Source organism: Schistocerca gregaria, chromosome X (assembly GCF_023897955.1).
Source record: "Schistocerca gregaria isolate iqSchGreg1 chromosome X, iqSchGreg1.2, whole genome shotgun sequence".
In the NCBI taxonomy this organism is placed as follows: domain Eukaryota; kingdom Metazoa; phylum Arthropoda; class Insecta; order Orthoptera; family Acrididae; genus Schistocerca; species Schistocerca gregaria.
Genome location: NC_064931.1, coordinates 233,512,413 through 233,538,105, shown reverse-complemented (window position 1 = coordinate 233,538,105; position 25,693 = coordinate 233,512,413). Strand labels below are relative to the sequence as shown.

The following is a 25,693-nucleotide window of genomic DNA, read 5'->3' as shown; positions in this document are numbered from 1 at the left end:
TTTCCAGTCGTCTGTAAAAAATTCGCATTAGTATTTTGCAGCTGTGGCTTATTAAACTGATTGTTTGGTAATTTTCACATCTGTCAACATCTGCTTTCTTTGGGATTGGAATTATTATATTCTCCTTAAAGTCTAAGGGTATTTCGCCTGTCTCGTACATCTTGCTCACCAGATGGTAGAGTTTTGTCAGGACTGGTTCTCCCAAGGCCGTCAGTAGTTTTAATGGAATGTTATCTATTCCCAGGGTCTTGTTTCGACTCAGGTCTTTCAGTGCTCTATTCACACAGTACCGTATCTCCCATTTCATCTTCATCTACATCCTCTTCCATTTCCATAATATTTTCCTCAAGTACATCGCCCTTGTATAGACCCTCTATACACTCCTGCCACCTTTCTGCTCTTCCTTCTTCTCTTAGAACTGGGTTTCTGTCTGAGCTCTTGATATTCATACAAGTGGTTCTCTTCTCTCCAAAGGTGTCTTTAATTTTCCTGTAGGCAGTATCTATCTTACCCCTAGTGAGATAAGCCTCTACATCCTTACATTTGTCCTCTAGCCATCCCTGCTTAGCCATTTTGCACTTCCTGTTGATCTCATTTTTGAGACGTTTGTATTCCTTTTTGCCTGCTTCATTTACTGCATTTTTGTATTTTCTCCTTTCATCAATTAAATTCAATATTTCTTCTGTTACCCAAGGATTTCTACTAGCCCTAGTATTTTTACCTACTAGATCCTCTGCTGCCTTCACTACTTCATCTCTCAGAGCTACCCATTCTTCTTCTAGTGTATTTCTTTCCCTCATTCCTGTCAATTGTTGCCTTATGCTCTCCCTGAAACTCTGTGCAACCTCTGGTTTAGTCAGTTTATCCAGGTCCCATCTCCTTAAATTCCCACCTTTTTGCAGTTTCTTCAGTTTTAATCTACAGTTCATAACCAATAGATTGTGGTCAGAGTCCACATCTGCCCCTGGAAATGTCTTACAATTTAAAACTTGGTTCCTAAATCTCTGTCTTGATGATGACGAGTCCCATACTCCTTTACAGAGCATAGGGGAGCGACGCGGGAGACCCGCACTGCCTTACTAGGCAAGGTTCTAGTGGAGGTGGTTTGCCATTGCCTTCCTCCAACCGTAATGGGGATGAATGATGATGATGAAGACGACACAACACCACCCAGTCATCTCGAGGTAGGAAAAAATCCCTGACCCCACCGGGAATCGAACTCGGGACCCCATGCTCGGGAAGCGAGAACGCTATCGCAAGACCAATCTGAAATCTGTCAGTATCTCCAGGCTTCTTCCATGTGTACAACCTTCTTTCATGATTCTTAAACCAAGTGTTAGCTATGACTAAGTTGTGCTCTGTGCAAAATTCTACCAGGCGGCTTCCTCTTTCATTTCTTAGCCCCAATCCATATTCACCTACTACGTTTTCTTCTCTCGCTTTTCCTACACTCGAATTCCAGTCACCCATGACTATTAAATTTTCATCTCCCTTCACTATCTGAATAATTTCTTTTATTTCATCATACATTTCTTCAATTTCTTCGTCATCTGCAGAGCTAGTTGGCATATAAACTTGTACTACTGTAGTAGGCATGGGCTTCATGTCTATCTTGGCCACAATGATGTGTTCACTATGCTGTTGGTAGTAGCTTACCCGCACTCCTATTTTTTTTATTCATTATTAAACCTACTCCTGCATTACCCCTATTTGATTTTGTATTCATAACTCTGTATTTACCTGACCAGAAGTCTTGTTCCTCCTGCCACCGAACTTCACTAATTCCCACTATATCTAACTTTAACCTATCAATTTCCCTTTTTAAATTTTCTAACCTACCTGCTCAATTAAGGGAACTGACATTCCACGCTCTGACACACTATGTGATCAAAAGTATCCGGACACCTGGCTGAAAATGACTTACAAGTTCGTGGTGCCCTCCATCAGTAATGCTGGAATTCAATATGGTGTTGGCCCACCCTTAGCCTTGGTGACAGCATACATTCAATCAGGTGCTGGAAGGTTTCTTGGGGAATTGCAGCCCATTCTTCAGGGATTGCAGCAGTGGAAGAGGTATCAATTGCAGTTGGTGAGGCGTGGCATGAAGTCAGCATTCCAAAAAATCACAAAGATGTTCTATAGGATTCAGGTCAGGACTCTGCGCAGGCCAGTGCATTACTAGGATGTTATTGACACTCCACCACAGGCCGTGCAGTATGAACAGGTGCTTCATCATGTTGAAAGATGTAATCGTGATCCCTGAATTGCTCGTCAACGGTGGGAAGCAAGAAGGTGTTTAAGACATCAATGTAGACCTGTGCTGTGGTAGTGCCATGCAAAACAACAATAGGTGCAAGCCCCCTCCATGAAAAACATGACCACACCATGACACCACCGTCTCCAAATTTTACTGTTGGCACCACACACACTGGCAGATGATGTTCACCAGGCATTCGCCATCCCCACACCCTGCCATCGGATCGCCGCACTGTACACCATGGTTTGTCACTCCCCACAACGTTTTTCCACTGTTCAATCGTCCAATGTTTACGCTTCTTACACCAAGTGAGGCATCATTTGACATTTACAAACGTGATGTGTGGCTTATGAGCAACCGCTCAACCATGAAATTCAAGTTTTCTCATCTCCCACCTAACTGTCATAGAACTTGCAGAGGATCCTGATGCAGTTCGGAATTCCTGTGTGATGGTCTGGATAGATGTCTGCCCATTACACATTACGACCCTCTTCAACTGTCGGCGGTCTCTGTCCATCAACAGACGAGGTCAGCCTGTATGCTTATGTGCTGTACTTGTCCCTTCATGTTTCCACTTCACTATCATATCAGAAACAGTAGACCTAGGGATGTTTAGGAGTGTGGAAATCTTGTGTACATGCGTATGACACTCAAATCGCCTGAACACACATTTGAAGTCCGTGAGTTCTGCGGTGTGCCCCATTCTGCTCTGTCATGATGTGTAATGACTAGTGAGGTCACTGATATGGTGTACCTGGCAGTAGGTGGCAGAACAATGCACCTGATATGAAAAATGTATGTTTTTGGTGTGTCTGGATACTTTTGATCACATAGTGTATGTTTAGACTAATTATAACAGGCATAGAGGCAAATATGTAGTCAGCATTCCATCTGAGGTTGAGAAAAGAAGAAATGTGTATAAAAGGTATAATAAAAGTACTCTCAGCCAAGGACATGAGAGTGATTTGCAGTGTTTGCTAATAAACTCACTGCTAGATCTCCAAAATAAACACATGCTGTGCAGAAAATAGATATAATGCTGTCTTCAGGATTTTGTCATAAGGAACATTCATAACTGGTATTTGTCAAGACAAAATCCTGCTTGTGTTTGCAAGAAAGTCTCAGTGGCTAAATAAAAACACACTACATCATATGTTGTAGGCCCAGTCTGAGATTTAAAAGCTTATCACAGCTGTCCAGCTCTGGGCATCCTTCTCACTGATGGTGGAAAGTGCCCATCATGAAAATGAGTAGGTTTTGCAGGCCTTGGATTATTCTGTGTTCTACTTGTAAATTAATATGCAGCTCAGAACTGTAGTGAAATTACACAGCCCTGACATTACAGTCAGTTCCCATCTCCCTGCAGAACAAGACATGTTTAGATTATTTAGATTATCTGATAAAGACCTCTCAAAAAACAACTGTCCTGATGGTAATAATATAAGCACCCAGACACAAATACTTCCTCTAATGGCAATAAGAGGCTGGGCTGGAGAGCAGTAATGTAGAGCAATACTTTAGATGAAGTAGAAATATATGACCCATTAGGAAAAAAATGTAATGCAGAAGTTTCATATTAGTCTACAGCAATTTTACCATATGCATCCAAAAATAGCAATTGTTATTTTTGTGTAACTGACACACAGTTCTTGAGGATACTGGTGATTCATCATATCAAGAAGACTTGTGAAATTTTTTAATATTTGTGGGGTATTCATCCAGCAGATTGATATTTCGGCAAGCCAACTTCTGACTTCTTACCACCTTCAGGCTTTCCTTATGACTGACTGTTTTCTGCTGGGCCCCACCTTTATACCTCCAATCCTTATGCCTGCAGCCTCCTGCCAGCTGGCTCTGGGCTAGGACCTGGTGTGGTGGTGTGGGAAGTGCAACATTGGAGATCCGTCCAATGTTCTCAGATGTGCTGTGTCCAGTTCTGGATGCAGGTCTCTGCCAATATGGTGACAATGCATGTTGTCTTCTTTAACTGTAATGATGGGAGCAGATTTCCATGCAGGTTGCTGCTGTGCTTTGACTATGCTCAAGGCCTTGCTTAATTGAAAGTCATTGTATTTATTTATTAGTTCATCATGCAGTCACATCTCTACAGCCACTTTTAGAATACAATCCCAGAAAGTGTTGTACTATTGCAACAACTTGGTGCCTTCTTAATGTGAAGTGTGCTCTGGGAGACGAAGAGCTCTGCCACTGCAGACTTTGTCAGCTGTTTGTTGTCTGTGTGGCATTTATACTCATTGCATCTGCCCTGTACCATCCAGATGGTCTGGTCTACATACAATTTCCCACACTTGCAAGGGATGCAGTAGACTTGCAATTTCTGGAATTCTAAGTCATCCTTGACTGATCCCAACAAGGCTTCATCTTGGCAAGTGGACTGAACACACACGTTACATTATGTTTCTGGAACATTCTTTCAATGTTTGATGACATTTTCACTATGTATGGGATAAATGCCATTACAAGACTTTTCTCTTTGTCCTCAGCAGGTTGTGGTCTCGACTTCTTTGACCTTAAGGCATGTTTTATCTCTGCAGTTGCTGTAACCATTTGTGCAGAACATGCCCTGGAGATGCTGCAATTTGGCCACTAGACTGCCATAGTCCAAGATTATACATGCTCTAGTGTGCTTAGGACACCTCATTTTGAAGGAGCATGACAGCTAGAGGCATGCAAGTACATATCTGTTGCATGATTTTCCAGAAATGGAAGGTCATTATTTTCTTTTATGTCCATTGTGAGTTTGATGTTTGTGCAGAAAATTCAGGTGTTGCATGAAGCATTGTAGGTGATGTTATCCATGTGGACAATTATGAGCATATCATCTACATAACAAAAAGAAGCACAAGGGCTTGTAGACTGCTGATTCTATGGCTTGTTCTTAAAATGCCTCCTATGTATTGGCCATCACTGGTGATAGTGGGAAACTCATCACTACTCCATCCTTTTGTATGTGGAAAGTAGATTGACATAAATATGAATTCAAACAGTTTCATTAGTTCCAGCCCTAACTCTTCTTGTATAAGGCTTAGGGAGACTCTTAGAGGCACTCTCGTAAAGAGAGATACCATGTTGAAGCTCGCCATGAGGTCTTCTTGGCCAAGTCGGAAGTTCTGAAGCTGCTGCCATATAAAGGCAGCACCAAACAAAAATAAGTTATCAGGAATGCCTGAAGATGGGAAGAAGTCATCTTCCTGAAATATCACACCTTCTGGATGATGACACTCTGCTGAGTACCTGAGAAATATTGCAAATGTTCTTATGGTGAGAAAACCTAAAATCACACAATACTTGTATTAACACGATCCACATTGTCTATCACATTTCACATAGTGTAGACCAGGAACTGTCTGCTAGGCATGCCCGATGTAAAACTGACTGGGCACGGCCCTTGCTGCCTGAGTTGTTGTTCCGCCGGCAGAGGGCGTCGCTGCATTCTCATGTGCCCTCTGGTGGCCGGGACTTTACTTGCCACAACTACTGTCTGTGAAGCACCATGCCGATGAACGCCTTCTGCGATCTTTCTGGTGGCTACTGCACTCCTCCTCCTTCGGAGGGTGAAGCCACTGTTATCCACTGTGTCAGAAGGTGGAGCGTCGTGCAGTAGTGATGACCTCCATGTCCATTGGAATGCTGGAGTTGGGAGGGATCTGCCAACCGTCGAGCTGGAACCTTCGAATACGGTTGGAAGTGACCCACACGAAGAGGCCCCCGTCGTCCCACCACCGGAGCCCAGGACAGAACGGGCGACAAGCTGTCGAACTCTGGATCCCGTTCCACCTCAGGAGGGGCAAGACCCAGTGGCGGTGATGATGGGGAAGGCACGACCACAGGTGAACCAGCCTCCTGAGAAACTGGGCCTGCAAGGGGGACCGGCTCTTACAGGGGCATCTCTAATGATGGTGATGTTGGTGCTGGAGCTACTGGAGGCCGCCAAGGCTGAGAACCATCGCAGTGTGGCGGAGTCACAGGTGGGAGGGGCGGTAGCATCCCCTGAGAAAACGACGCGGGTGCCAGCAATGGAGAAGCGGGCGCCTGAGGGGTCGGAGGGTGGGTGCCAAACGTGGACGTAGCTGATTTTGCTCACGACGTACCTCCCAGTTCCCCACCTGCAAGGTATAGAGCCGGTGGCCATTGCGGTGCAGGACCACTGCTGGTATCCAATGTGGATTGCGACCAAACCCACGTGCCCAGACCGGCATACCCGGTGGAAAGCCGGGTACCCCATTTTGCGAAGACTGGCGAGGACCAGTCCAGAGGAGGCGCAGCAGAGTCCTAGGTTGGCACCCGTGGAGGAGCTCTGCAGGGCTGCGTTCTCCCATCGGTGTGGTCTGGTATGCTGTCAGGAAAAAAGTCAACGCCTCCTCCACAGGAAATTCGTGCACATACTTTTTCATCTGCATCTTAAATGTGCGCAACATGTGCTCGGCTTCCCCATTCAATTGTGGATGAAAGGGGGGAGAGCAAACGTGCTGAATACCAAAGCGCCTACAAAAATCCTGGAAGGTCTGCGAAATAAACTGAGGTCCATTGTCCGGTCCAATACCAGGGTGACTGGCAGACCTTCGACAGAAAAGATTTTTGCGAGTGCCTGGATTGCAACTTCTAAAGTGATTGAGGAGCAGCGAACCACATATGGGAATCGGAAATAAGCATCAATGACAATGAGCCAATAGCCACTGAGAAACGGGCCTACAAAATCTATGTGAACATGTTCCCATGCATGCGTTGCAGGCGGCCATGAAGAGAACGCTGACCTGGGAGATGCCTGTTGGCTGGTACACTGGGAACAGGCGGCCACCAAGTGCTCAATTTCTCTGTCAATACGAGGCCAGTACACATGTCTGCAAGCCAAGGTTTTAGTACGGGAAACATCCCAGTGCCCCTCATGTAATTACGTGAGGACCTCCCTTCGCAAACTTGCAGGACCAACCACGTGAGGAGCTGTATCATCGGTAGCCAGAAGGAGAACTCCTTCCAAGACTGAGAGGCGGTCTTGGAGAACAAAATAATTATGAAGAGGGTCCGAGGCCCGGCCTAGAGGTCAGGATGACCACCCCTCCTGAACGAGGCGAACTACTTGCCTGAGAACTGGGTCAGCTGCCATTTCCCTGGCAACTCTAGAACTAGTGACCGGGAAGCCATCAACCGCTTGGCGGGACGCCACATTCAAATGAAAACACATAATCTCCTCCCGATCGAACTTAGGATCCGGGCCCAACGGAAGACGGGAAAGATCGTTGGTGTTGGCATGCTGTCTGGTAGGGCGAAAATATGCCATAATGGTACTTAGAGAGAAACAAGGCCCAGCGCTGCAGTCTGTGGGCCACCCTATCCGGAATCTGAGAGGTGGGGTCAAAAACGATATTAATGGCTTATGGTCAGTGATTAATTGAAACTTCGTGCCATACAAGAAAGGGTGAAACTTGGTAACAACGTAGTGACTGATTTGTAAGTAACGTCAGTAGTGAATTGACCCAGTTGGGGAAAGTAACTGTTATCCATAAGCGCGAAGACGCCGGTAAACTTGCGCCAACAGGGGCGACCCAAGGTCGGAGTAAGTTTGTGCATTCAACAAGGAAATTGCCGCATCCGTATCTACTTGCAGTTGTAATCGGCGTGACTGAACCGACACCTCAATAACAAACATCCCAGTGCTGGGGCACTCTGTGCACAGGACAGTAACAGGGGCCGGCGGCCGGAACTCTGTCTACGTGCCGTGCGGGAGAGGCCGTAATGACCGGATTGTACCACTTGCACGTCGTCCATCCTGGACGTAGTGGACTCGGCCGCGCTGCCCTGAACCGCCATGACGTCGCACCACGCTTCCAACTGTTGACCTGCGGCGTGAGAGACTTCATACGATTGAGCAATGGACAGAACTTCAAGGGAAGTGTCTTCTAACTGCAGGGCCCATTGCCGGACCTCCCTGTCAGGGACCGAACGAACAATGATGTCACGCACCATAACATGGGCATATGACTCTCGCGTGACAAAATGACACTTGCTACTAAGACCTTGCTGGGTAGCTGCCGACGCCCGGTAAGACTGATGGGGCTGTTTCTTGCATTGATAGAACTCGACCCTAGCCGCCACAACATGCGTGCAGTGGCGATAATATGAAGACAGCAATGAACACAATGCGCCAAAAGACAAGGACAAGGGTTCCTGCAATGGTGCTAGCTGCTGCAAAACTTGATACAGTGAGGGAGATATCCAAGATAAGAAAAGAGCACAACATACCTCCGCATCGGCAACATGAAATGCCTGGAAATGCTGCCGAAGGCGATGTTCATATGCGTCCTAATCCTCCACTGTCTAGTCATACGGGGGAAAGGGAGGAGGGAACGGCACTGCAGCAGACGGCATGGATAGCAACGCCGGAAGCGCTTATTTCAATGTTGCCATGAGCACCGTGTGCTGCTCAACAAAAACCTGCACTAAATCCTCCATGCTGTGGATAATCTGCAAAACGGAAACAACGACGCAACATGCAAAAGAATGACCCTACTCATTGTCAATTGTATATTAACACGATTCATGTTGTCCATCGCACTTCAAATAGTGTAGACCGGGAACTGTCTGCTAGGCATGCCCTATGTAAAACTGACTGGGCATGGCCCGTGTTGCCTGAGTTGTTGTTTCACCAGCAGAGGGCATGGGCGAATTCTCGCATGCCCTCTGTTGGACGGGACTATATTTGCGGCTACTGCTGTCCGTGACGCGCCATGCCGATGTGCGCCTCCCCCGCGATCTTTCTGGTGGCTACTGCAATACTCGTGAAACCTTACAGAATGTGCACATTAATTATGTATACCATGTTGTGGGGATCAGATAACACGTGAAATCAGTTACAGGCATTTCCAAGCAATGATTGGCTGGTTATAGAACTTCAAATGGCTGTAAAGGATAGATCATAGTAAAAAGTTTACATTTCATACATAGAGACACTTTTAAAAATCATAATAAAGAGATAGTGATAATGCGCCTGAAAATATGCAGATAAGCTAAATAAACTACTTTCAATATTAGTAAGAACTTTATTGTCAGTAGCAACCTACTCTTCTTTCAGGAGATACTTAAGCAAGACAAACTACTCATAAATAGTAGCAAAGCAGTTGTGTTATGACTGGCGAAATTTGCTTTGACATATCATGTACCATTACACTGAGTGTTAAAGGATAAATTTGCTGTAATTATGTTCATTGGGCTCTGAGAATTTGGTGGCTCCCTGCCTTTGCCACTTTTATGTACATAATTACGGTGTTTTGTTTATTGTATTATAAATTAAATTGTTACCCACTGGCTCATGAGCTGGATATGAAATGTCTGGTGCTGTGGTCCTCACCGTTTCTTCTGACAAGTGTCAGGCATTTAAATTCATATTTCCAGAAACAATTAAATGCACACAACATTCAGGAATCAGTTTCTTTCAAGCTTAAAAACCATTATTACCTACAGCTCAGCATTGTAGAGTTCAAATAAGCAGCAGGATCGGCTGGTTTTCATCCAACTGTATACTGCCAAGTTATGTCCTTACATGAAACTAACCAGCTACATATTCTACAATAATTCTTCCCTGATTACTTTCACACTTCCAAGGACTTTCTATATACCTTCCAGATGCAAACTTTTTTTGTTTATTACACTGAGCACTTTTTGATAAGGGGCAGTCTATCAAAATGAAATGAGTGGAAAAAAGTAAGAAAACTGTTTATTGTGTCAAATGAATAAGGTGGATGCAGAATGATTTCCCAACCCAACTCATGTGTAGTGTTTTTTGTCAGCATAGCAGAATGTGGGCGGACATTATTGTGGAGTAGCATCACTTCATGCAGTCTTCCTGCTCATTGTTTTTGGACTGTGCCTGCAAGACATCTCAGTGGTTGACAGTAAATGTCAGCAGTGATGGTTACACCTTGCAGAAGCACCTTGTAGTACTCCACATGATTGTTGTTCCAACAGATGCATAACATTATGTGCACAGATTTTGTATGGTGAGTTGCTGCTTTGTTTGGGCTGAACCATTCCTTCCTTTTCCTTATATTAGCATAAAGACACCATTTCCCATCACCAATACCAATTAAGGATAGGAATGGTCAGTGTAGTTCATGAGCCAAATGCTGACGAGCACAAATGACCGTCTGCTGATTTTTTTTGATTTTGGCTTAGAGCATGCAGTACCCATACACTCAATTTTTTAACCTTCATCACTGCATGCAAATATCACATAATGGTGGAATGTTCATAGTTCATATAGTCTGCCAGTTATTGGGTACACAGGCATAGATCACTGTGGATTAATGAATTTAAATTATCTTCATCAAACCCTGAAGCTCTTCCTGAATGTGGTGAGTCACTAATTTCAAAACAATCATCCTTAAAACCAGAAATCCATTCTCTTGCCATCATCTGTCCAGTCACATTATCCTCACACATGGCACAAATGTTTCTGGCTGCGTCCCCTGCTGTTGCCCCCAGATTGAACTCAAAACAGAAGAGTATGTTGGAAATGTTTTGATTTCTTCTCTTGCCATTCCATTTTCTAGCAACCACAGCTGCACTCACATCTCCAAATGTCAAGATGATAATATGTGAACTCAATCAACATTGAACTACAGTGAAAAATGACAATCAATAATTAAATCCATGGCAGCTGGAATACCAACATGCAAAACAGAAGCACCGCGAACTTATGCACCAGCCTAATACATTTATCCCTCTGTGAGACAACAAGGTTAGTGCCTTCGTGCAAAAATGTTTGCAGTTGCCTGTGCAATCAAAATTGTACCCAGGCGTACACCTCTTTGTCCGAGGCAAATTAATGGCCATGAATTTCCTTCAGGGCTTCAAAAATATGGAAATCACATGGAGAGAGATGTGTAAGAGCTTACCAGCAAAACTTCTGCTGTGTAGTCAAAACAACCTTGGCAATATTTGGGTCATAATAAACAGTCAAATAACTTTTTTCCATCTGTATCATTTTAATTTGACTGCTGCTTATATTTGATGCTCCTGTTGGCTGTGAATAATGTGTTTGCAGCATTTCCTGATAGTCCTATGTTGTTCCCCCTTCACAGTGCAGAATATACATTCTGTGTAATGATTTTTTCCTTATGTCCTGTGTGGTTCATGGATATTGATCTCTGCAGTGAAATAGACATTTTTCACTGGTAGTGTGCTAGAATGTCCAAAAGCTATTTACTAAGCACAGAAATTAACCTTAATTAATTCTGCCACATAGGAAATCTATATACATTGTAAATAATACATGAATCCCTGAAAAATGTGGTGGAATTTTTCTTTTTTGCTTAAAGGAGCAGCTATAATTTCCTTGTAATATGTGCTGCTGGGGCGTACAGTTTATATATTTTGTATTTTGATACAGAACCAGGTGACACAGTAATATATACAGGACTTGCATTTGGAAGGACTGGGATTCAGTTATGCATCTGCCCATCCAGATATGGTTTTTCCATAGTTTCATTAAATCACTAATTTCCATCCCGTAGCCATCTCTAATTACCTTGCTGATGGGATATTACACCTAAATCATCTTTTTTATATATCAGCATTACATACGAATACAGCCATCATAATAGGCAAAGGAAGTATGCCAATACTCATGATGAAATCAACTTTTCACAGAAACATGTGATTATGTGTGTCCACTGCTTTAATGAAATTTGGAAGTTTTGCACATGTAATTGTGACTATTACTTGATTCTGAATTTTCATTGACTGCTGATGGGTACTCTCAGAAATTATAATATATTGTAAACTAACAGGTATTATTACTAGACTTGAACAGAAGTACCAAAGAGTGGCCACTGACAGAAGATGAACAAATGCATAATTTAGATTTATTGTAATACTGGTTATCATGGTGCAAAGATCATAATGTATCTACCTAATGTCTCGAGAGGAATTGCTCTATCTTATTGTCTATGTCCCTTCTTCTCCTTTCCTGCCAATGAAAGTACTTATCTGTGCACATCTTGTATGTCTGGCCAACAGTAATGATTTTAGGGGGCTACAGAAGAATTCTTACTTTATGAGATGTGTGTTCTTTCAAAAAATATTGTATGAATGTGGCTCAGCACCATTAAAACTTTTTACTCCCATTTGAGATCACAATGGATCTCTGTAACATTGGTGTGATGGTCATATCTGCCAGTAAAAAGGGAAGAGCACTCTTCTGAACTGCTTTGATGTCTTCTTTCAGTCCGACCTGGTGTGAATCCCAAACACTTGAGCAGTACTCAAAAATGGGCCTCTCAAGAGTTCTGTACATGGTTTCCTTTACAGATGATCCACACTTTCCTAAAATTTGCCCAATAAATGAAAGTTAACTTTAGGATCCCCACCAGTGGACATCACGGTGGAGGATGATGACATGGTGTGGGTAGTGCAGCAGAATAGGGTGGAAACCTGCCATGGAGGATGCACAGGGTGCATGCAACACTTGGTATGGGCAGATCTGCTGGTGGAAATGTTTACCTGTGAGCAGCAGTAGGCAGGGTGGGCCAGCACTTAATCAGAGTTTGTCCAACATGTACTTCACGTAATGTATAGTGCCGTGTATTGTGCTGAGTGCTGAGCCATTAGCCATCTCCACCAGCTGCACGCTGATGAGTTATTCTCCTGTTCATCTCTCCATGGGTCCAGACGCTCTGCTTCTCCTAGATTGGCTCGCAGTGAGAATTCATTTCCCTCTCCAGGGGTTCAGTTCCACGGCTACTATCAAGCCACCGTCAGCCCATGACGTACCGACACCTACCATGTAGTGAAGCGGCATTGTCACGTCTGTATAGATACCAAATCTGCCTTCCCCACTACCTACCTTAATACATGTTCATTCCATTTGGCATCACTTTGTAACATTACACCAAGATATTTAATTAACATGGCTGTGTCAAGCAGCACATAACTATTGCTGTATTTGAATGTTATGAGATTGTTTTTCCTATTCACCTTCATTAACATACATTTTTCTGCATTTAGAGAAAGCCATAATTCGTCATACCAATTAGAAATTTTGTTCAAGGCAAGCTACACCGCAATGCAGAGCACCTCTTTTGCAGAGTCTGCCACCTGAGTTTGCTAAACATCTCCGTAATGCTATCATGCTTACCAAATAACCCTGTGACGAAACGCGCCGCTCTTCTTTGGATCTTCTCTATCTCCTCTGTCAACCCAACCTGGTACGGATCCCACACTGATAAGCAATACTCAAGAATAGGTTGAACGAGTGTTTTGTAAGCCACCTCCTTTGTTGATGGACTACATTTTCTAAGGACTCTCCCAATGAACCTCAACCTGGCGCCCACCTTACCAACAATTAATTTTATATGATCATTCCACTTCAAATCGTTCTGTACATATACTCCCAGATATTTTACAAAAGTAACTGCTACCATATAATCATACAAAAAAGGTTCTTTCTTTCTGTGTATTCGCAGTACATTACATTTGTCTATGTTAAGGGTCAGTTGCCACTCCCTGCAGCAAATGCCAATCGGCTGCAGATCTTCCTGCATTTTGCTGCAATTTTCTAATGCTGCAACTTCTCTGTATACTACAGCATCATCCGCAAAAAGCCGCATGTTTAGTATCAAGTTTTTGTAAGAATTTTGAACAACTATGGAGATACTTCTATATATGTCAGTAATGATCTTTCGCAAAACGCACTGATTTTGACATAAGTAATTTCTGCATTGAAAGTGTATTTGAGGCAGCAGCTATACTATTGACAGGTCCAAAACTAATTGTAGTGTTTGTATACCATACATTTGATAGCATTATTGATGTCTTCACAGAGGTCACCCTGTGTGTACCAGTTGCAGAAATACAGTTAACATAAAATTCTAATCTGTGGGGATATTGACATTGGCATTAGGGTTACAACAACAAAGTACCTACACTTGCTTAATGTCCTCAGATCACCCAATATGTTTTGCACAAATAGCAAGCCAATAAGAAAGCTGTCACACATAGACAATGTTATAACAAATGTAGAAAGAATATTAATACCATGTATCTATCAGATTGTGAAGGGATATGGTTAAAATTGCTTACAAATAATGCCATAGAGCAGTGTGAGCAACCCAGTTATGTTAGCATTGTTAATGATTCTCATATCAGTGCTTTCAGATCACAGCTATGTATGATAAGATGGTCCAACTTTCTGTCTCAATTTTCAAATGTTGTTGAAGCTTTTGACAACTGTGTCAGTTTGTTTCTAATATGTTTAAGAAGTGCTGTCCTAAAGTACTACAAAGACACAAGAGGAAATAAAGCAGAAGTAACCATAGAAGTATACATTGATGGTTCACACCTGAACTCAAAAAATTAAGAATACAGGTCATCAATATCTGTAACTTATCAAAGAACAGTGAAGAAGACAGACTTCAGTACCTTCAACTAAAGAGAAGGTGTTGTTGTTGTTGTTGTTGTTGTTGTTGTTGTGGTGGTGGTGGTGGTGGTGGTGGTGGTCTTCAGTCCAGAGATTGGTTTGATGCAGCTCTCCATGCTACTCTATCCTTGCAAGCTTTTTCATCTCCCAGACCTGCAACCTACATCCTTCTGCATCTGCTTAGTGTGTTCATCTCTTGGTCTCCCTCTATGATTTTTACCCTCAACACTGCCCTCCTTCTTCTAGTCAAGTTGTGCCACAAATTTCTCTTCTCCCCAATTCTGTTCAATACCTCCTCATTAGTCATGTGATCTACCCATCTAATCTTCAACATTCTTCTGTAGCACCACGTTATGAAAGCTTCTATTCTCTTCTTGTCTTAACTATTTATCGTCCATGTTTCACTTTCATACATGGCTACACTCCATGCAAATACCTTCAGAAACGACTTACTGACATTTAAATCTATACTCGATGTTAACAAATTTCTCTTCTTCAGAAATGCTTTCCTTGCCATTGCCAGTCTACATTTTATATCCTCTCTACTTTGACCATCATCAGTTGTTTTTCTCCCCAAATAGCAAAACTCCCTTACTACTTTAAGTGTCTCATTTCCTAATCTAATTCCCTCAACATCACCCAATTTAATTCAACTACATTCCATTATCCTCATTCTGCTTTTCTTGATGTTCATCTTATATCCCACTCTTCATGGTCTGTGTTAGATGGCCCCACGGATTGTCACCTGTGGAAAATGAAATAAGATGTCAGGATGGCAGTGGATTTGTTCAATTAACTTCTTTATTCTGGCCCTCAGCCATAGTACATCAGGAGCAGCATCGTGTAGGTACCCAGTTGCCTCTCATGTGAAGTAATGGATGTCCAGCACTGCTGACAGTGCAAACAGTGGGGCCAAGCATGGCATCACTTGAATGCTACTGTTAGCAATACCTTGTACTGTGACCATGATGGCAGCACAAGAATGCTGCTGGTGATACTGCAGAGGTGGCTATGACCTTCCCCCAGTGAGCGGGTCTCTCTCTGCTCTAGCAGCTGCTCTCTGGTGACTCAGGACAGCTGCCCCATACTGCATTCCAGGATGTCACTCCAGGTGTCACATGCTTGTAGTGCAAGCTGTGATACTGAGATGAGAATATTTTAGTACACAAATGGCTATGTATGTATACACTCCATACTATGTTCGTTTAGGGCTTAAGGCACATACTCTAAACACTTCCATGGTGGTAAGTGAGGAAAGGCTTCCATCTTTCCACTAGCGCATTGCAGCATTGGCTGTTGGTATAACGTGCCCAGCTGGCTATGTTGTGCAACACCTGTTGGCCATGTTTTTCTTTGAGGCACGTAACACACTTGCCTGCCTGCAGTTGGCTCTGTTGCAACTCACTTCTGCTCTGATGTACTTTCTGACTGAACATGGTTGATACGCTACACTACCCTCTATTTTATCAAAACCCAGTCCCTCAAGTCAATCAAACTAGATTATCCTTTACTCTAGAAATCGTCACAACTGCCCCTTGGGTTTCACCTCTTACGAATTATTCTAACAGTTAATTTCCTTAACCCTATCACCTAATCTTACCCATTTCTACAGGACCTTTAATCTTCTCCTTAACTCAAACACCATGGAACTTATTTCATTCCTAAGTTTGTTGCACAGTAACTTCTAACTCTCTTTCTAAACTTACAATGTAAAATGAATCAGTTATACTTACTACCACCTCCTTGTGTGTTCATCTTCCTTCTGCTGCTTTTATGCACAGGGTATCCAATCCACTGGAATCTGAATGGTGGCTGAATCTAAAACCAGTCTTGTTCTTCATCTTCTACATACCAAAACAGAGACTACACTCAGCAGAGTGAGTGCCACTCTGGTGGTTGGTATGCCAGTAGTCAATATTGTCTCTTTCCAGTACTGATTTTCCTGATATGAGTTTATATGCTGCAATAAGGTTTCCAGGAAGATTCGGCCCTCCTCTGCATTCAGAAGCTTGTTTATAGACTGAATTAATTTGGGTCCTATGGTGCTCCTCTGGTCAGTACAAATGGCGCTGCAAGATATTCAGGTGTGTTATCCCTGAAATTCCAGTGGGCAGATGGAAAGTAGGCCACATTATCTCTCACATGCTCTTTCATTTAATAACAAACCACTCCTGTTTAATGCTAGCCTCTTTGCTGGTGTAAGCTTTCCCTGATTGAAACAACTAACCACTACTACCATCTTGTTGAACATAGAGTACAACCAATGCGCCTCAAGCTGCTGAAAGTACAATTTTGGCTCAATAATTTCTTTATTGCATTCTCTTACCTTCTTGTGTACTATTATCAATTTCACGGACCATAAATTGTATGACACCAAAGAATGAAACTATGTGAAGTAAATCAGCTTAAGTGTATCACAGCTGTCAGTAGTAAATAATATTCTGGTTGTAAAGGTCAGTAAGTTCAGTTTTCACAGTAGTTAATGAATATATGTATCATTTGAGACTTTCTCATTTACTCTTCACTAATCATGTCTCCATTGTTAAGGAGGGGAATAGATTAGTTATATGTCATACATTGAATGTTTTGAGTTTTATTGTAATTAGGAGTCAAACTTTCAGTTGAGAACTATGAACTGGTCCAAGAATGAAATCCTGAGTAACCTCTTGCATTGAAATGTTTGTAAGAAAAGACTCATCTTCATCAGATCATTCCCCATAATTTGCTGCATCAAAATTTCTAAAGTGAATGAAGGGGATTTATAAAATTGGATAATAGTGACAAGCTGTCAAACTTTCATCGATAGCATTAGAACAAAACATTGTTCTTTTTTGTTTGTTTTTTTTCCCTTAAATTTGCTTCTGGCATGTTACTTGTCCATATCTGCAGTGTATGGATTTGATTATTTATTTATTTATTTATTTGTTTATGTTTTTTGTTCTTGTTACAGCTATTGGCGGTCGACTATAAACATATACTTCACTCATTTCAAGGCCATAAGAAGCTGATAACATGCCTACAATGCCACTCAAGTAATAAAATATTCCTGTCATCTTCAGAAGATGGTACAGTAAAATTGTGGAGTTTAGAGGATATCATTGACAAGAAAACAGAGAAACAGAAATCGGGTGACGGTGGTACTGTCAGAACACCATCTCCTCGTCTTCGTCAAACTAGTTGGAGTAATATGTTTTCTGAAAGTGGATCAGATGACAAAAGTATTTTCACATTCACTAAACACAAAGGTGCTGTCTCTTGTGCTTCTTTTGCACACAAAAAGAATGAAGTGGTGTCATGTTCTGTCGATGGATGTGTGAAGGTATGCACCTAAAAAGATTTTTAAATGTATGCTTTCTCCTCATTTTGTTCTTGTTATCACTGAGATGGCACAATGATTAAGTTGTAACATTCAAATTTGAGTATGGGTCAAATGTGCACATATCCATCATGATTAAGGTTTTCCATAATTTCATCTAAAAACTTTAGCCAAATGCCTGAATACTTGTGATCATGTTGTGCTTCTATAGCTGATTAATGTGAACATTAATAAAACCACCACAGCTGTTACTTTAGATGCATTTATTACTTAATGACCAGTTTCATTTCAAACATACATCCTCAGGTGACAAAACGGCAGAAATGTTGAAAGATACATGTTGGAATATGACAAGTACAATATATCATTTTGTTGTCTGTGAGTGGTGTACTTGAATGGTTCTTAAACAAACCTTGCCAATATCTTTCCCTAATCCTTGCCTCTCTCAGGGAGTGTTCCATACCTAGGGACAGAAAAAAATGATATGGTTAAATTTTGTGTTATTTTTTACCAAAATCAGTATTATTTTTTACCAAATTCATTGTTGTTTTTTGCCAAATGTATGTTACTTTTTTTGCCAAATTCAGTGTTATTTTTGCCACATTCAGTGTCAATTTTTCCCAGTCATTGTACTTCTTAACCAAATTCAGTGCATTTTTTCCAAATCCATTGTAATTTTTTTGTCAAATTCAGTGTTATTTTACTGGTAATTTCATTGCTATTTTCATTGTCACAGCGTAGTCCATTACATGAACATCAGCCTTGAGGAGATTAGATGTCAAAATGCTGTTTTAATACTCAGTGACTATCAGCTATGAATCTTGGTAAACTGCTGTCCTGAGATTTGTAATACTTTTTTTATAGCAAAATTGCAGATTTCATGATATGTCCTAAGAATTGCTGATTTTGCATTGTTTTACTAAAAACCACAAATTTCACATTATTTTTTGCATTATCATTTCCATGAAATTTCTCTGTCCCCATGTGTATTTAATGACTTGGTGTTGGTTGGATGTTAAATGTAACCTAGCTTAATTGAATATTACATGAAATGGTTCTCAATATTCTGGACATTTTGTGAAATGACACACAAGTTTTTCTGCAAATGAAATGTTGAGACATTCTGTGTAGATAATGTGAAATAGGTGGTTATGCTTTCACTTGTGGTTTTCGATCCTGAATCTCAACACTGAGAATTTACATTCAGATGGCTTCAGGCCCAATTCCTCATCATACCATATACCTTTTTTTCAATTTGAGCCAACAGTTTATTGTTTATGGTGCTCTTAGGCACATTTGCACTGTAGAACATGAAGCACATCCCATGATAACATTTCATGTGGAAGATACAATAAAACTGATGGCATCCTAGAAACTCAGTGGTAGCAACTACTTGGGGCTTTTTCAGGACTCAAGCAACACAAATGGGTGCTTGGTTGCCAAGATAAGGGGGGGGGGGAGGGAATCAAGCTGAGAGGGGTGCCAGAAGCATCCCAAGTGCAAAATTTATACACAGGGTGTATCATAATTAGTAGCATAAACAACTCGTATCCACACTCACTAGATTTATTTTGAAAGGTCCTTCCAAAAGTCGAAGCAACTGTAACTAATGAATGGGATTGGGGTTAGGAGGGGTAAGGGTGAGGGACACAAAATGTTGTTTGTGTGGAAAAATGGAGGGGAAGGAGGACCGCCAAATGATACTGTCATTTGTTTGGAAAAAGTTCTTGAATTGGTCCTGCAGCTACTGCTATTTGCCTACTAATAAGGGGGAGCTCTAATATTTCGTTGTAACTAACATGGTGATGTTTAGTAAAGTAATTATAATGAAATGCTAGAGGAAACTGTTGCAGTTGCCATAAGTGTGTGTTGCCAGTAAGGAAAACTATCAGTACATTTTTATGTTCAGTTTTCACTTACAGAAAAAGTTCGAACAAGGTGGTGCAGTGATTAAAACACTGGACTCACACTCGGATACATCAAGGTTCAAATCCATGTCTGGCAAATCTTATTTATATTTGTTGTGAATGCTGGAATGGTTTCTGTGCAAAGGATGTGGCAGGCTCTCTTGCACATCCTTCTCTGTTCCAAGATTTTGCTTGGTTTCTGGTGATCTTGTTGTCAAAATGATTTTAAACCTAACCTTCTTTTGAGTCTAGTTAGTATCACACATCATTTATTTCAAGGGGGTAAGACACAGTAAAAGGTCAGAAATGTGCACCATTGAGCTCTGAGTTCAGTCACTGTATTCATGAGCCATGCTTCATTGTCAACAGTCTATTTGTGACAATGACTGCTTCCATGGAAGAGTGGAATTTAATGATGTAGGATGCCAGAGTACAGAATTTTATTTCTCAGCACATTGCATAACAGAGAATGGAATGGTTTTGAGAAACTGGACAATCCAGTAGTCATACAGGAACTAAAATTTGTTCTGTTTCAACACAGACACAAGATGAACTAATGAAAACATCTTTGCAAAATCAGTTTTTAATCACATTACAACTGAAACACAGTACTGTGTGTTCCCAATTGGTGACTACAATTTGCTGCTGGCCTTGAGAAGTCAGACTGCAAAGGATACCATGGGTGTCAGTGAAAGGCTCCATATTAACATCAGCTGTATATTGAATGGCAACAGTGTCAGTCATAACAGCCCAGATGGAGATAGCAGAAATTGCAATTTATTGCCAGTCTCATAAACTGTTCCTTGTGGAAGGCAGGTGATTAAAAGGCAAAGATTTCTATGTGATGAAGAAACCATATACTGTGTTATTTTGCAGGCCAAAGTACCTTAAGAACAGTCAGTTTCTTCCACTCTCTTAATTTTATATTTTCTATAAATTAAATAAATTTAAGACAATAAATTCTCTTAAAATTGTATTTGAACCAAACACTGTCAATGCACAGCCTCATACTGGACTCTTAAACAACTCCATAAGCTACCAAAATATTGAGCTGGATACTTCTACATTTAGATATTTCTCAGCACTGCCACATCCTTGGCTCCATCTTACTAGATCAAATGATCTTTTCATATTCAGAACCAGGCACCAGTTGGCACATGTATTATTGCATATATTTTGAAGATGTGTTCTTCATACTGTCTATCTAGAAGGCGTAACTTACTCCATCACATACACCAATTACAGGCACTATTTACCTTTTTAAGCAGTGATGTGCCCACTGTACTGTGATTGGCTCTCAACAGCTAGCTCAGAATTTATATGTGGCTAATTTATGTGCTGCCAAGTGTACAAAATTTAACCACACAAAAATTGAAAATTGAATATGCACGCCGTAATAAGCAGCATTAATGATAGTTCTGTTGTGCGATGTTAGGCAAAGGTACTTATTCTTGAAATGACCACAAATATAAATGAAAATCTCACACAGTATAGAGCAGCAGTTACTTATAACCTGCTAACCTGTTGCATTATGTGCTGTATGTTTCAGGGTCCTCAGTCAACAGACCTGGGATAGAGGTAAAATGATTGCTCTAATGAGGAAATGGTCCAATTGGGCATATCAGAATCCACACTGTAATTTTTTATCCAGGAAGAATACAATGAAAGAAATAAGCTGTCAAAATTGTAGCTGCTAAGATGCACTCCAACTATTTTTTAAAAATTATTGAAGTAACTCATTTTTATCACATGAAGAACCACTTATGGCAGCAGTTTGTACAGCCCTTCCTGTCTAACATGCAATTGGCTGTGAAAGGGTGTAGTGTAGTGCAAATATCCAAAATGACACACGCAAATCTGAAGAACTTAACCCACACAAAAAATTTAATCATTCATGTTTTACATAAGAGGCAGTTAATAATGATAACTAATTGTATGTAATTCTTACAAAGGTGACTAACAAAATAAAATAAATCAAGGCAATGTTTGATGTCACATTAGAGATGACTTCCATCAATTGTGACTTTAATTTATCAAAATGAAATATTTGTTACACATACATCACTTTATAACAATATCTGTAACACAGTTCTTATGATAATTTTTGAACAATGTTCCTTGTTTACTCCTCATATTTGTCATAATAAAGCAAAGTGCCATTTGAATGACAAAAACAAACGGTCTCCATGCACAAGTCAAATCTGATGAAAGAAAAATTAATTCTTCCAGGCACTTTACATTAATTACTAATTTTATTAAGACAGAATTGTGGTTGAGAAAGAAATGGTCCTGGCTGTTGCTCTACCTATTGTACTGCATATCAGGCATACTTAAAGCAATTTTTAAAACAAGCCAATGCAAGTAGATAGTGGACAAATGCTGCAATTTAAGAATACTGTTCTGGTAACCCTTAAGTGGGATGGAGCTATCAGAAATTATATTGTCCAACAGTTTCTTTAAAAATATTTTCCACAATGAAACAAATTCTTTAACTGGAGTCACATTGGTTGTTCTGTATGGAATCTAAATTATATCAATAGTCTTTTCGAAAATGGAGATATCATTATGTCCAGGCCAGAGAGTCCGACAAAAGCAATTAATTAATTCTGGCAGCTAGTTAGAAACTGTTTCGAATGAAATGGTAAAAATTATTTTTTCCTATTTTTTTCAGATTTATTTGATAGGTCGATTACAAGATTTTTGCCACCAAATAGTCCTTTTTTTTGCCTAAGTATGCCTTGAGGTCCCTGAAGACAGATTAAAGCTGCAGAAACAGTAATCCACTCATACTTATCACTGTCACTGTTGTATATGAATGTGTCGTAGCATTAATCAGTTGTCTAACCAATTGTCTTTTTTCACCAGAGAAAGAAAATATGCAGTTTTCATGCAGTTCTTTCATGAAACATCACTGATTGGTATTAGACACAGCAGTTTGGGGATAACAGCAAGATTTGTCTTCTCATCTGCTATGAATTAATATCAACTCCTCTACACTGATGCTTGAAGTAAACTTCACTGTTTTGCGATTTCCTATTCCATATGATTTCTTGAAACTCCTCAATTAAGTTGAAGAATACTTGTAATCAATAGTGTTCATTCAGTTGATGTTTGGAGGGCATACTACTGTCATTTCTTGAAACTCCTCGAATAAGTTGAAGAAGACTTGAAATCAACAGTGATCGTCTCAGTTGCTATTTGGAGGGCCTAGTACTGTGGATCTCCATCAGTAACAGTACATTTCTTCTGATGAGCAGCCCTTCATGGTTCATATCTGAAGAAAACTCCTTTAAATAACTGTTGTTCATGTTATTTATTTAAGATTAGGGTTTATACTGGTTATTAATGGGGAAATGGTTGAAGGGGGAGGGGGGCAAAACTTTGTGTCTACTTTGTACTGTAAACCTTTCAGGTAGTTTTCATTTCACTGTTTTGTAAGTTTCATTTAGGTGCAAATTTATTTCTCCATTTAAGCTTTCTTCCATTTATGCAGTTTATGGCTAGGTTTATGAAGCACGAGAAGGTTTGCACACTGATTAACATTAAATGTTAAACTTGATAACACCTACTCAACCACGAAAGCAGCTGGTAATTATTTTGGGTATTAAATAAAGTGCAAATTTGAGTAAACAGTAACTGGGGACAATTGTTTCAGAGAAACTGTCAACAAAAACTGAAATTTGCTGTAAAAATTATATCTTGCTGTGTCATATTATCAGTTTATTAATGTGCCGTCAACCAAAGATATGGACCTGCCATGTTGTGCGTGCGCAGTCTGCTACAGATCTGAAGGAGATGTGCATTTCACCAGTCGCCTGGTGAGCTACGAATTTTGCAATGTTCAGCATTAAAAAAACAAATACTTGTAGTGTGTCTTAGCAACTAAAATTTTGAAAGGGTCTTTCTGTCAGTGTATTCTTCTTATATAAAGAATTACAGGGCATGTTTTGACATGTCGGATTGGACTATTCCATTGTAAGTTCATCTGAAGCCCCCACTGTTCCCACCCCTGTCCACATGCACACAAAATCTGAGTTAATCTGCTGTCAGTGTTTTATTACCTGCCACTGAAAAGATGATGACAATCTCATTTAATTAAACATTGTTTCTCTGCATGCAGAGAAGGAAGATTCCAGTAAAGCATGATGTGTATTATGCATCTGTCTTTTGCATTAAGTCTGTCTGTGTAACTTGTTACATTCTATTTAATGATTGCAGTTTCTGTTAATTTATTAAATTGCCAAATGTGCATTCTCATTTATTTTAGGGACAAGCGATGGACTTAGTTCACCAGTGTTTTGTGAATAATAGCTCTCAAGTGATTCTAAGGCTTAACTTTTTAAGTGTTTACATTATTTTACTTTACTTTATGTCACTTGGTTGAGTAAAATTGTTTGATTGTAGCACTGATGAACCTGGAGTGAAAAGAAAAGCAGAGTATGCTGCCTTATGTCAAATTTGCAGGAACTTGTTTTTGAAGTCTTGACACTACCAAATTAATTCTTTGTTTCTTTCCCCTTTTATTATTATAATTAGATGATTAATTTTTTATACCTTTATTTTATCTTTTTCTTTCTTCCTATTTTGTTTTTGTTCGTAGGTGTGGGATAGTGAAACAGGGGCAGAGAAGTTGCACATAGATGTTCCCAATAATAGCAAACCTAATAGCTGCACTTTCTCTAATGATGATACTCTGTTGTATTTTGGTGGGGAAGATTCACACCTTTATGTGTATAGTGCAGAATTTGGTACATTCCTTTCAGGACTGGGAAATGATGGACCAATAGTAACAATTTTAGGTATCCCAGGTTTGTAAATTATCTTTATTTTTTTCATTGATAGTTTTTATTGTAATTTTTTATTATTTGCTATTTTTCCTGATTTGACCTTAAGTGACAGACTTTCTCTCATTTGTTTTTACTCCACTTCATGATACTTAATCAAAAATATGATTTAAACCTCCATGTGAAATGTAGGATGAAAATAAGTGCAAGAAAGATTTATTTTAAAATTTTCTCGTAATAACACTTTGTGCACAAAATTTATTTTGTGAGGATGCTCCAGTTTTAATTTACGAGATGTGTACTGTCAGCTCTGTAATATTCTGTGCATCACTTGTGAGCCCAAGAAAAGTCTTGCAACTTCCAGTCTATCAGTGCACAGTTAAGTACAGTGCTAATCCTAATTGTCACCATACATGAGACTAGAACAGATTCAGATCACTTTGCTACATTCCAATATTGCAATTTTATATAATTATCTTTTTGCACAGGTTTCTCTCATCTTAAATGCACCAACTGCCTGTCAAACCATCACAAACAGTATAATTTGCAAACCAATATGAATGGTAACATATTGTGTGAGTTTGCTTACATTTTATGTGAATGGCACCTTGCTCTGGGTAACAACTGAAAGTGACTTTTTAAGCTGATACTAGTTGTGTGTAACTAAAAAGATATCTTAATACATATACAGTCTAAGTGGAAAAATGTGGTCTTCAGTCCACAAATTTATGACATGCTGGCCAATAAGAAAAAGACATAGAATCACGACACACTGAAGAGCCAAAGAAACTCGTATACCTGCGTAATACGGTGCAGGGCCACCGCGAGCATGCAGAAGTGCCACAACATGACATGGGATGAACTCGACTAATGTCTGAATGGAACTGGAGGGAACTGACACCATGAATCTTGCAGGGCTGTCCATAAATCTGTAAGAGTAAGAGGAGGTGGAGATCTCTTCTGAACAGCACGTTGCAAGGCATCCCAGATATGCTA

The 25,693-nt window shown here is 40.4% G+C and overlaps 1 protein-coding gene across 2 annotated transcripts in view; it reads left to right on the top strand.

The window, feature by feature from the left end:
* Nucleotides 1-25,693, top strand: part of LOC126297728 (apoptotic protease-activating factor 1) — a 257,592-nt gene that overhangs the window by 146,332 nt on the left and 85,567 nt on the right. For both annotated transcript variants that reach the window (XM_049988868.1, XM_049988869.1), the window contains 2 exons: nucleotides 17,641-18,009; nucleotides 24,514-24,721. In XM_049988868.1, coding sequence (XP_049844825.1) covers nucleotides 17,641-18,009; nucleotides 24,514-24,721 — 577 coding nt within the window. The remainder of the gene's footprint in view (nucleotides 1-17,640; nucleotides 18,010-24,513; nucleotides 24,722-25,693) is intronic.